This window comes from Artemia sp. Qi Xiang Cuo, chromosome 7 (genome assembly GCF_049724085.1).
Source record: "Artemia sp. Qi Xiang Cuo chromosome 7, ASM4972408v1, whole genome shotgun sequence".
Taxonomy (NCBI): Eukaryota; Metazoa; Arthropoda; class Branchiopoda; order Anostraca; family Artemiidae; genus Artemia; species Artemia sp. Qi Xiang Cuo.
Window position 1 is genome coordinate 59,617,203 of NC_142800.1, and position 13,969 is coordinate 59,631,171.

The window sequence follows — 13,969 nt, forward strand, 5'->3', positions numbered from 1 at the left end:
CTTTTTTCAATTTGAAGGGTTTCTTTTAAAAGAATCTTTTCATAGGTGACGTTTTGCATCAAAAACTCTTCTTAGGAAGTTTCCCGCAGTGTTTAGACAGCATTGAGCTGGTAAACAGTTAAAAGAGCAAGAAAAAAAAAAGCTCATATCTTCAAAAATCTACAACTTTGTATTTTTTGCCAGAAGAAAAATAGATGAATATAGAAGTTAGTCACGTAAGTTTATTTGTAAAGACATCCATTTAGCAAAAGAAAAGTAAAATTTTTATGCAAATAAAAGCTGCATTAAATAAAAAAAAATAATAAATTAAAAAAAAAAAAAAAAACAATTTTTTTAAACTGAAAGTATGGAGCGAAATTAAAACGAACAGGAATAAAATATGCAACTTTTTATTTTTTGCCAGAATAAAAATATAAGAATATAGAATTAATGAATAAGACAGAAGCCCAGTAAAGAAGCTGAGGCTAAAAATAAGGTCCACAAGCGATACATCTTCATTGGCACATTCTAAAAACTGCATTCCAATATCGGATAAACCTCTTGAACCAGAACAATTTTTTCATAATTTCTTTAATGAAAATTTCTGTATTGTGTATCCCAGAGGTGACTTCAAGAAAGAATTTATTACTTACAATTTAGCAAAAAATAACATCAAATACTCTACCACTCATGACAGTGTCACAAATCCGCATCGATAAATAAATGAACCCCCCCGCCCCCCCCGTCGCGATGATCTAAAATTAAATATACAAAAAATAGACATTACTTATTTTTTAAATTTGGAAGCCTAAAATATAGTTATAAATAATTTTAATTAAATTAGATTCTCAGAATTTGAAGTTGATTGCAAATTCGTCCTCTTCGGGGTAAAGTCGTAGTTCGGTGCTAAAATGGTAGAAAACAAGACTCCCCCCCATGGCCCAATCTTAATGGTCACTTAAAAATTTGCACTTTACTGAAAAAATACAAATCAAAACGCTTTCTGAGTCTCATTACAAAAATGACTGGGTATCATTACAAAAATGACCTTCCTTGAAAAAAAATAATTTATTCCAAAAAACGTTTTTTAGTTATTATTACGAAAAAAACAAAAAAAAAACACTTTTTACACAAAATAAGTTTTTAAAATAAAATTAATTAAATCAATGAACCAAAAAATTATCAAAAATAAAATCAAATAAAATACCAATCGTGAAACTGTCAAAAATACGCCCGCTTCATTAACTAAAAAACTATAATAAATTAAATAAAAAAAAAAAAACAAGTTTTTTAAACTGAAAGTATGGAGCGACATTAAAACGAACAGGAATAAAATCTGCAACTTTGTATTTTTTGCCAGAAGAAAAATAGACGAATATAGAAGTAATGAAGAAGACAGAAGCCCAGTAAAGAAGCTGAGGCTAAAAATAAGTTCCACAAGCGATACATCTTCATTGGCACATTCTAAAAACTGCATTCCAATATCGGATAAACCTCTTGAACCAGAACAATTTTTTCATAATTTCTTTAATGAAAATTTCTGTATTGTGTAACCCAGAGGTGACTTCAAGAAATAATTTATTACTTACAAATTAGCAAAAAATAACATCACATAATCTACCACTCATGAAAGTGTCACAAATCAGCATCGATAAATAAATGAAACCCCCCGCCCCCCCCGGATCGTTGATATAAAATTAAAGATAACAAAACGAGACATTACTTCCTTTTGCAATTGGGAAGCCTAAAATATAGTTATTAATAATTTTAATTCAATTAGCTTCTCAGAATTTGAAATTGATTGCAAATTCGTCCTCTTCGGGGTAAAGTCGTAGTTCGGTGCTAAAATGGTCTCTTACTAATATGAAATACAATGAAAATTACTCCTTATATCCGAATCCAACTACTAATCAAGTAGTTAGTGTGACCGTCACTCTCTCTCTCTGGCTGTCCTCCAAAAATGGGTGTCATAATAGAAAACATGTCTATCAACCCATGTAGAGTTCATTGTAATAGGCAAATGACCCTGGTAACCGTACAATGCATTGAAAGTATACATTCAAACTTACGCCTAAGGCATAGATATGTATGTATACTTTCAAGTGCCTATGGCCTTACTACTTTTACCTTAGGCAGACGGGACAAAATGCTGCAGATGCGCATTTTTGGCAGGGACAACTTTCCAGGAGATCGCGTTAGGGCATTCTTGCATACACCCTGCGATTCAGCTCGTCGAGCTGAATCCAGTGGCATATATAACTCGGAAAGTGACTTTTTGTGTATATACGTGCTTTTACCTTTGGAGGGCCGTAAAGTTTTTAGTACTTAAAAAAAACTACTTATTCTAATTAAATGGCCCTTGTGCTTCAGGAGTCGTTCTTAAAAAATCATCTACATTAAAAAAAAAGTTTTTTAACTGAAAGTAAGGAGCGATATTAAAACTTAAAACGAACAGAAATTATTACGTATATGAAAGGGGCTGCTCCCTCCTCAACGCGTCGCTTTTTTACTCTAAAGTTTTTTATTGTTTTCAAAAATAAAGTTGTGAGACAGAGCCAAACATTAGCGTAAAGAGAGAGGCGTTGAGAAGGGAACAGCCCCTTTCATATATGGAATAATTTCTGTTCGTTTTAAGTTTTAATGTCGTTCCTTACTTTCAGTTAAAAAAAAACTTGTTTTTTTATTTAAATTGTGAACGTTTTCTAATTAATCCAGCTTTGATTTTGGCTCACCGTCCATGAATAATTAGTCAATACCTCCTAGTCAATACCTCGCTCTTTACACTAAATTTCGAATTTTCTTCGAATCACAAACCAATGAATCACAAAGGCCGGCCATTCTAATTAACCGGCCTTTGTGATTCATTGAACTTTGAATTTCCATTCGAAATAAGCCCTCCCACGATATTCCAGGACTACTGGATCGATACGGTCACCTCTGAAAAAAAAAAAAAAAAACAAACAAATAAACACGCATCCATGATCTTTATTCTGGCAAAAAATACAAAATTCCACGTTTTTGCGTATAGGAGCTTGAAACTTCTATAGTAGGGTTAACTGATACGCTGGATGTGATGATGTAATTTTCATTAAAGTTCTGTGACTTTTAGGGGTTATTTCCCCCTTTTTTTGAAAATAAGGCAAATATTCTCAGGCTCGTATCTTTTGATGTGTAGGACTAAATTTGATGAAATTTATAGATTTGAAATCAGCATAAAAATACGATTCTTTTAATGTATCTATTGGTATCAAAATTCTGTTATTTAGAGTTCCGGTTACTATTGAGCCGGGTCTCTCCTTACTTACAGTTCGTTAAGACGAACTGTTTGATAGGCAGCGCAATAGCGCTGCTTAAGTAAAGAACGATGTTGGCACAATGTATTTTTTTCTGGACCAGGGTATTTCGTATCGAAGGAGTTGTCGTAGAAACTTCGAAAAGGGCTCATTGAATTGGAAACTGGAATGGCTAGTGCCCTGTTCGATAATCTAAAGTAATTGGAAGGCAACTAACACCCCTTCCACGCCCACCATTTCCCCAAACACATCCAATGCAAATTTTGAGATAGCCATTTTGTTCAACGTAGTTGATTTTCAAATTGAATTAAAGTTTTGAGGAGGACACTCCCCCCATAGCCATCAGGACAAGGTTATGCCCTGGGTGCATATAAGGTTTTATAGAAAATTTTGTCGTAGAAACTTCAAAAAGGGCTCATTCGATTGGAAATTCAAAGGGCTAGTGCCCTTTTTATTAGTCGAACGTGATTGGAGGGCAACTAAACCCCCTCTCACGCCCACCTTTTCCCCAAACACATCCAATCAAAATTTTTAGATAGCCATTTTGTTCAACGTAGTTTACGTAGTGATTAGAGGGCAACTAACCCCCTCTCACACCCAATTTTTCCCTAAACACATCCAATAAAAATTTTGAGACAGCCATTTTGTTCAACGTAGTTTAAAGTTATGGAAATTAAATCATTGAGGATGACAACCCTCCCCCCTCCACAGCCCTCAGGGCAAGGGTTGTAAGTTATGCCCTGGAGCCATATAAGGTTTTCATAGAAAGCGTTGTCGTAGAAACTTCCAAAAGGGCTCATTAGATCAAAAATTGAAATGGCAAGTGCCTTTTTAATAGTCGAAAGTGATTGGAGGGCAACTAACCCCCCTCTCACGCCCACCATTTATCCAAACACATCCAATCAGAACTTTGAGATAGCCATTTTGTTCAACGTAGTTGAAAGTTATGCCTTGGGGGCATATAAGGTTTTTATTGAAACTTTTTTCGTTGAAATTTGAAAAAGGGCTCATTAGATTGATAATTTAAAGGGCTATTGCCGTTTTTAATAGTCTAAAGTGATAGAAGGACATCTAAACCCCCTCTCACGCCCACCTTTTCCCCAAACACATCCAATAAAAATTTTTAGATAGCCATTTTGTTTCATGTAGTTGAAAATTTTGTAAATTAGGTCTTTAAGGATGACACCCCCCCCCCCCAGAACCCTTAGGGCTAAGGCTTTAGGTTACGCCTTGGGGTCATATAAGGTTTCTATAGAAAGGGTTGTCGTAAAAACTTCAAAAAGGGGTCATTTGATTGGGAATCGAAAGGGCTGGTACTCTTTTTAATAGTCGAAAGTAATAGGAAGGTAAGTAACAACCCTCTCACGCCCACCATTTCCCAAAACACATCCAATCAAAATTTTGAGATAGCCATTTTGTTCAACGTAGTTAAAAATTCTGGAAATTAGGTCTTTGAGGATGACACTCCCCCCAGAGCCCTCAGGCCTAAAGTTGTAGGTTATGCATTGGGGGCATATAAGGTTTTTATTGAAATCTTTGTCGTGGAAGCCTTAAAAATCGCTCATTTGATTGGAAATTCATAGGGCTAGTGCCCTTTTTAATAGTCAAATGTGATTGGAGGGCAACAAACCCCCCTCTCACGGTTATTTTGGTCATGCTAATTATTTAATATAATTTAAAAATAAAATACGTTACGGTCAGCATAACTAAAATAAAACATTCCAGTGTTCATACCTTTGTAATAGTCGAAAGTGATTTGAAGGCAACTAACGCCACTCTCACGCCCACCATTTTCCCAAACACATCTAATCAAAATTGTGAGATAGATATTTTGTTCAACGTAGTTGAAAGTTCTGAAAATTAGACATTTGCCAGCGTTGTCGTAGAAACTTCAAAAAGGACTAATTCAATTGTGAATTGAGAGGGCTAGTGTCCTTATTAATTGTCAAAAGGGATCGGAGGGCGAATACCCCCCCACGCCCATCCTTTCCCCAAACACTTCCGATCAACATTTTGATATAGCCATTTTATTGAACGTAGTTGAAGGACCCGGAAATTATGTTTTTTAGTATGACAACCCCCTTACAACCCTCAGGGTTACGGTTGTAAGTTATGCCCTTGGGGCATATAATGTTTTTTATAGAAAGTGTTGTCGTAAAAACTTTAAGAAGGGCTATTTTTTTTGGAAATTGAGAGGCCTATTGCCCTTTTTGATAGTCGAAAGTAATTGGAGGAAGAATCCCCCCCCAATCCCATCATTTCCCCAAACATTGCCGATCAACATTTTAATATGGCCATTTTGTTCAACATAGTTGAAAGGTCTGGGAATTATGTCTTTAATTATTACAAACGTCCCCCCATGGCCCTCAGGACAAGGGTCGTAAGTTATGCCCTTGGGGCAAATAAGGTTTCTATAGAAAGTTTTGTCGTAGCTGCTTCAAAAAGGGCTCATTCGATTGGAAATTGAGAGGCTTATGCCTTTTTTATTAGTTGAAAGTGATCAGAAGGCAAATTTCAATATAGCCATTTTGTTCAGCCAATCAGAAAGGTCTGGAAATTATGTATTTGAGGATAATAAAACCCTCCAGCCCTAAGGGTAAGGGTTGTAAGTTATGCTTGGGGACATATAGGGTTTTTATAGGAAGTGTGGTCATATAAACCTAGGAGGGGGCTCGTTGGATTGGTAATCAGACGATTTAGTGCTCTTTTAAAGAGTCAAAGTGATCAGAGGGCAGCTACCCCTCCCCCCTACACACACATCGCATTGTCCTGAAATGATAGAAATTTTGAGATATTCCATTCTATTCAAAATAGTCTAAATATCATATAACAAAGCTTTTGGGGTTGAAACAAACCTCAGAGATTAGGGGCAACGGTTGTAAGTTATGCCCAGGGGGTACTTAAGGTTTTTATGGAAGGAATGGTGTTTAACTTGAGAAGAGGCTCAGTCTTTCTCCCTGAAAAAGACCAAAAAAAAAAAAAAAAAAGAATCAAATAATCTACCAAGCATACAACTACCACAAATCAGTATCAATAAATAAATGAAACCCGAACAAACAGAAAGAAGTGAAACTCAAAACGATCAGAAATTAATCTGAGTAGGATTCTAAACCCTATGCTTTCTAAAAGCCAGAATATAATTTGTACTTTACTGAAAAAAAATATTTCAAATGTTTTCACTTTTATAACTATAAGAAATAAAAAGTTAATTAAGATTTTAAGGAACAAATATCAGCATATGTATATTAAACTGACAATGCATATTTTGTTCAGTAAATTGATTTGAACTTTTTTCAGTAAACTACAAATTATATTCTGGCTTTTAAAAAGCATAGGGTTTAGAATCCTACTCAGATTAATTTCTGCTCTTTTGAGTTTAACTCATTTTAATTTCCGTTTGTTTTGGGTTTCATTTATTTATTGATACTGATTTGTGGTAGTAATATGCTTGGTAGATTATTTTATTCTACTTTTTTTCCTTTTTGGTTTAATGGAGTTCTTCACTTTTTCTGAAAAAGTTATTTTGTTCAAACAGTTTTTTTTATTAATTAGAACAAACAGCCAAACTTTAGCGTAATGAGAAAGGTATTGAAAAGGGTGATAACCCCTTCATATACGAAATAATTTTTGTTTGTTTTGAGCTTTAGTGTTGCTCCTTACTTTCAGTTGAAAAAAATTATTATTTTTATATTTAGTGAAACACAAACACAAGGCAGAGGATCAGCTGTGTTATGTTATGTATCGTATAATGCTTTCAAGAATTATTGTTCAAATTAGTTAAATTTTCCTTTTATAAAAATCGGGCAAATTTATCAGGCTTGCAGCTTTTGATAGGTATCACTAAACTTTATGAATCTTAAATATTTGGAATGAGATCATCATAATGAGCCAGTTCTTTTGATGTGCCTATTGCTATTAAAATTCGTTTTATAGTTTTTATTACTATTGAGCCTCGTCGCTCCTTGCTTACAGTTCGTTACCACGAACTGTTTGATTACCATATTTGGATTTGTAAAAAAAACTTTAGTTTATCGTATGTAAGTTAATTTCACTTTTTGTTCTTTATTTAATGTTTTTGTGTTTTTCATATTTTTGTTGTGAAACTTGTAGTGTGTGCTAATTTGTTCAATGCATTTTATTTGTTAGTTTTTTTTGCCTTCTTCCTCGTTGATACGGGCTTCCTGATTTCAAACCGATATATTCAGGCATGTAGAAGTATTTGTACAAAGATTTTATTTTTCAGAGTTGACTGTCTTAGTTTAAAATTTTACCCATTTTTACATTTTTGTTTCATTTTAAGCTGAAACAGGTAAAATTGAAGAAAGTGAAATATCCGTGCAAAGTTTATTCTAAGCTTTAAAACATAATTTTGGAAGATTAATATGTGAAAGTGTGTTTTATTTAATTATCTTGAATAAATTGAAAAAAAAAATACAAGAATAGAAAACTCAAAAAATAAAAATAAGGGATAGCTACAAATTACAAACGAGCTGCTCGCTTAGAACACACAAAATGGAAGAAGATTGTAAATCAATGGTTTTTATTATATTACAAATTCCACATGGTGGTAAAAAAGAATTATATTAGTATTTTTTTTTTAAACATTGGTAATAGGTCCATAGCAGACATAAGCGTGGAATTTGTGAAAATGGCTTCTGCTTTTTTGTACTTCATTACCACATTTTGTCTTTGTCATTGTGGGATATAAATTTCTATCATTATGAAACTTAAAAAACCTAAAAATTGAAGAATTGGTCGGGTCAAGTAATGGATCTAGGTTTTTGTAGAAATGGCTAGAATTTCGGAAAACTAGAAAGTTGAAACCTAGATAGAATTTTACTGACGTTTTTTCCCTCAGCAGATGCGTAGGCTTTGGAAGACATGGTGGGCATCCCCATGGCGTTTGATAGGTTCATAAGAAAGTAGTTTAAATTGGATATTATCAAACTATGCCTGTGGCACAGAAGGTTTTCCACCTGCTCCCGGCAGTTACTGTTCATATGGTGCATTCAGGCTAATACATTTTCAAAATTAAAGAGTTAAGTTGTCCGATTTGGCTTATAGATGGCACAAACAACCGTCATCTGCAACATTTTTTTTTTTTATGACAATTGTTAGTATTTCATAATTTATTTTATAATTATAATTATAATAATATAAATATAAATATAATTATATAAATATAATATAAATATAAAAAAATTTAATATAATTATAATTATAATAATAATTATAATTATAATGTATTTTATAATTAGCCACATTTTAGTTTATTTACGACCAAAAGAATCTCACCAAAGATTATATGAGTCCCTTGAAGTATTCACAGACTCAGATAAAATGAATAATTTCATAGGGAATAGTTTTGTTTGGAACAACTTCTGCACCTTTACACCCACGACAATCTAGATCAATAGTAAAATATGCAAAGCACCAAGAAAACCCCAGCACCGCAGTAATTAAATATTGACATCATTTCTAACTTATGATGTAACTAAAAACAACAGTTTATATTTTTTGTTGAGTGAAAAAGGGCCAATAAATTTTGTAACTTTTAAATCTCTAAGAAATACTGGTCTCTAAGAAATGTAGTTTAAGATGGTTTTGGTAAGTTCTCAAAAATCTATTATTCATAGAAGTAGATTATGGGAGCCAGGGATCTGCCTTCTGGAGAAATTCGAAATATAGACTTATGCTGATATTTTGACCTCCTCCTGAAGTTCATCTTTAAAAATTTAGCTGACAAACTAACTCTCGTCCATAAAAATATTTCTTGGATAGTTTCCTACTCGCAAAGATAACTTTGCAATCTTGAATTATTCACATACCTTCTAATCTATTTAACTATTATAGGTACAAAATTAATGCGGAACGACTGAGTAATATTTTCCGGGATCAGCCAGAAACTCCCCTTCAACGAGCTGTGTACTGGATAGAGTACATCATTCGGCATAAAGGAGCTCATCATCTCAAACACCCTGGATTACATCTCCCGTGGTACCAGACATCGTTAGTCGACGTTCTACTTTTTCTCGGAGCTATTGTACTTATCATAATTTACTTTAATTTTGTTATTGCAAGATGGATTCTCAGGAAAATTACGCGTGATACTAAAACCCCTGTGACAAAAAATAAGAAGAAACAATGAACACTATAATGCGAAGCTAAGTAGGCTACTATATCTTTGTTTTGTAGACATTTTTTTTAATTATACTGTAAGGAGCGATTCAGCTCAATAGTAACGAAAACTCTAAAAATAGAATTTTAACATCAATAGACGCATCAAAAGAATTGACTTTTTATCCTGATTCCAAATATATAATATTCATTAAATTTAGTCTTACTTATCAAAAGCTACGAGCCTGAGAAAAATTCCCTTATCATAGACAGCGCGCTAGCGCTGCCTAAGTAAAGAACGATGTGGGCACAATGTGTTTCTTTTTGGTTCTCCATACCCGGGCACTTCTTATCGAAGGAGTTGTCGTAGAAACTTCGAAAAGAGCTCATTCGATTGGAAATTGGAGTGGCTAGTGCCCTTTTTGATACTCGAAAGTGATTGGAGGGCAACTAGCCCCCCCCCCTGCCCGGCGTTCCCCCAAACACATCCAATCAAAGTTTTGAGATAGCCATTTTGTTCAGCGTAGTTGCTTTCCAGATATAAAATATGTTTTTCAGGAGGACCCTCATCCACAACCCTCGGGGCCAGGGTTTTAAGTTATGCCCTAAGGGCATATAAGAATGTTATTCGGGAAATGTACTATATGTTATTTTTTTTTCTTTAGAGCAGGGGCACTTCATATGGAAGGGATTGTTGTAGAAACTTCAAAAGGGGCTCATTTGATTTGAAATTGATAGTTCTAGTGCCCTTTTTGATAGTCAAAAGGGATTGGAGGGTAACTAGCCCCCCGCCCTGTATTCCCCCAAACACAGCCAATCAAAATTTTGAGATAGTCATTTTGTTCAGCGTAGTTGATTTCAACATAGAAAATATGTTTTTGAGGAGGACACTCCCCCACTACCCTCAGGGCAAGGGTTTTAAGTTATGCCCTGGGGGTATATAAGGTTTTATAGAAGGTGTTGTCGTAGAAACTTAAAAAATGATTGGAAATTAAAAGGGCTAGTGTCCATTTTAATAGTCAAAAGTAATTGGAGGCAACTAGCCCCCCCCCCACGCCCATCCTTCCCCATAACACATCCAATAAACAATTTGAATATAGCTATTTTGTAGAACATAGTTAGATTTAAGATAGAAAATACATTTTTAAAAGGGACACTCCCCCGCTTCCCTCAAGAAAAGGATTATAAGCTATGCCCTGGAGGCATATAAGGTTTTTATTTGATTCTTTGTCGTAGAATCCTGAAAAGGGGCTCATTTGATTTGAAATTCAAAAGGATAGTACCCTTTTTAATAGTCGAAAGTCATTGGAGAGCAACTAACCCCCCTCTCACGCCCACCTTTTCCCCAAACACATCCAATAAAGATTAATATATAGCCATTTTGTTCAGCGTAGTTGATTTCCAGATAGAAAATATATTTTTGAGGAAGACACTCACCCACAACCCTCAGGGCAAGGATTATAGGCTATGCCCTGGAGGCATATGAGGTTTTTATTGAAATGTTTGTAATAGAAACTTGAAAAAGGGCTCATTCGATTTGAAATTCAAAGGGATTTTACCCTTTTTAATAGTCGAAAGTGATTTGAGGGCAACTACCCCACTCTCACGCCCACCTTTTACCCAAACACATCCAATCCAAATTTCTGACTTGTTGGGAGGGATGTTGAACTAACCAACAGAAAATAATTTGCATCCTAATGCTACTGCTTCTACTCATGCTACAGCTATTGTTACTATTATTACAACTTCTATTACAACTACTGTCACTAAAGCTTAGGTTTGTAAAATTAATTTTACGGCTACTACTACTATTACTGCTATTTAAACTAAGGATATTAAGACGAAAAAATGGGATATATAGAAACTGTATGGAGCTAAATCGGAACATGCTATGCCCATACAGGTTGTCAAGCGGACAAACAAGAATTGCTTCAGAACTGGTTGATGGTATGCATGAAGCTGAAACGTTCAGCATGTGTTGAAGGGGATGTTGAAGAAACCAAAGGTGCTATGCCCTTACTGCTATTAATGCTGCTACAGTTATTGCTACTGCGCAAGCCAAGGGTATTAAGGTGAGGCTTTTAAGGAATATTTAGGTGAACGCTGAACAAATAAAAAACTATGATCATCTGTACTTTCAAAAAAGTGACAAAGCAATATCTGAAGAACAATTTATATTATTAATTTAGATCTTGAAGTAGCGAGAAAGCACTATATGAATACTTTTAATACTACCACTTCATTTAATGTAACTAAAGACGCTAAAGGTATTAAGACGTTTTTAGGGAACGCTAAGGAGTTTTAATTAAAGAGAAAAAACTGTGTGCATATAGGTTTTCAAAAGGGTTTATAAGGAATATCACAGTCAGCACCACTCTATAATAGCTAGAAATACTATTAAAACTTTTCAAGGAGCTAATTCAATTCAAAATTCATATATTTTGAAAACAAAAACGTTTGAAATGCTTCCACTTTTCTTGATTTCATAAATAAAGAATTAATAAAAATTTAAGGAATAAACATATGTCAATTAAACCGACAATCCATAGTCATTTGTCTTTTTTTTCAGTAAAGCGCAAGTTCTGCTCTGGTCTTGAGAAGGCAAGGGGGTTATCAGCCCTAACCATGTTAATTTTTGCTCGTTTTAAGTTTGAATCGGCTATTTATTGTAATTTCTGTTCGTTTTTGAGTTTCATTTATTAATTGATAGTGATTTGTGGTAGTTCTACGCTTTGAAGATTATTAGTAGTGAGCATGTATGTAATTTCACGGTAAGTCCTTATTTGGGAGACAATTGGACTAATGTCAGAACACCAAGAGAAGGTATTCGACCTATTTTACAGAAAGATGTTAGAATTCAATTGATATATTACAGATTATTGACAGATTGAGTTTTCGTCAATTTGTCACACGATTCTTGCATGCACATGTCACATAATTATTGCATGCACATGGATATCACAATAAATTCAAATGAGAATAATTATTTTAATTTCCAAAGAGAGAAAGGCTTGAAATATTAATTTTTTATCAACTAAGGCTAAATCTGATGGAATGGTAACTCCCTTAAGAGATACATATTGTTTTTTCTTGAGAATATTTATTTAAATTTGCGAAGATAAAGGGATGAAATTTTAATCACTTACAGAACAATCCTTAGAAATCAAGTATTGATGGGGTTATAAATCTAGAACGACACTAATATGAATAAATTTTTATTTAAATTTCCGAAGAGAGAAAGGGTTGAAATATTAGTCACATACCAACAATAGGTAAATCTGGGAATTATGACTCCCTTAACAGATAGATATTTTTTATTCGGGTTGGATGAAATAGATTTTATATTTTTTATAGGAAACGACATTAAGTATATTTAACGCGGGAATTTTAAATGTATAAGTTTAGCAGCTGTTATACACAAGTACCAAGTGAGGAGTGCAGTTAATTAACAATATTGTTTAGTCTTGGGAATATGCATAAAGTCGAAATTAATAAATTCGTATACATTTTAAGCAATGATATGATAGCCGTTGATCATCCATATCCCAACCATCACGGACCCCAACCTCCAAGTGCCCCAATGCCCCCCCCCTTTTTTTATACTTTTTACTGAAGTTTGATTTTTTTAACTTTTATTTTTATTTTTTATATTTTTTTATATAGAAGTTTTTTCAACTTTTTTTACTTGTCTTAGAATGACATGAACTAAACTTAAAAAGGAAAAAATCATATTTAATGTTTTTGAAATACAAATCATAATTATATAGATATGTTAGTCGTGACTTTTACTATTAGAAAAATAATGTCTTTAGAAGCAATTTTCTTTTTTTTACTTAGAATTTTTTGACCGAAAATTTTTCACCTTTTTTTTATTTTTATTTGTTTTTTCATTTATTTGGTAGTTTCATTGGTACTCTATGGTTGCTCATTGACACTACACGGCAGTCCGAGTGGTATTCTATGGCTGGTTATCGACACTACCTAGTTTATTGTATATATTAAATCAGTAATTTTTGTACATTGGAAGGACAAACCTGCATCATATTTTTTAAAAAGTGAAAATGAAATATTCAAAGAAAGTGTGCGCACAGGATAAAACCATCGTTGCGTTGAATGCTGACAAGGAGAAATATTTGAACTATGAAACAAGCATTAATGGGGATCTCATTGGAAATATATGCGTGCCTTGTCATGACAGTGAGAGATTAAATTCCCTTGGACTACCGAAACCAACCAGGTCTAATGGTGGAGGACATGCGAGAGTGAGATATCAGAGATAATATAACTCAAAGAGAATGCCAACATAAAAATAATAGTTGATGAAGAGGGACAATTTCTAGCTAATGGTTTTGATAGCACGTTACCTGTTGATAGATCATATTGCCATCGTTCTGGTATTGGTATTCAAATGAAAGATATGGCAAAAAGGAATTCCAACTGCTGCACTAATATCATAAGCCCTATCTTGTTTAAGTGTCAGAACTGTTACCTATTTAAAAACACTGTGATAATAGACAGTGCAATCACTGGAAAAATAAAAAGGGCATTTGCAGACAGTATCACTAATGAATATAAAGATG

At 33.8% G+C, this 13,969-nt stretch overlaps 1 protein-coding gene across 2 annotated transcripts in view; it reads left to right on the forward strand.

The window, feature by feature from the left end:
* Window positions 1-9,522, forward strand: part of LOC148950510 (UDP-glycosyltransferase UGT5-like) — a 72,667-nt gene extending 63,145 nt beyond the window's left edge. For both annotated transcript variants that reach the window (XM_089092447.1, XM_089092448.1), the window contains exon 4: window positions 9,126-9,522. In XM_089092447.1, coding sequence (XP_088948573.1) covers window positions 9,126-9,420 — 295 coding nt within the window. In that variant the 3' untranslated portion in view covers window positions 9,421-9,522. The remainder of the gene's footprint in view (window positions 1-9,125) is intronic.
* The last annotated feature ends 4,447 nt before the right edge of the window (window positions 9,523-13,969 follow it).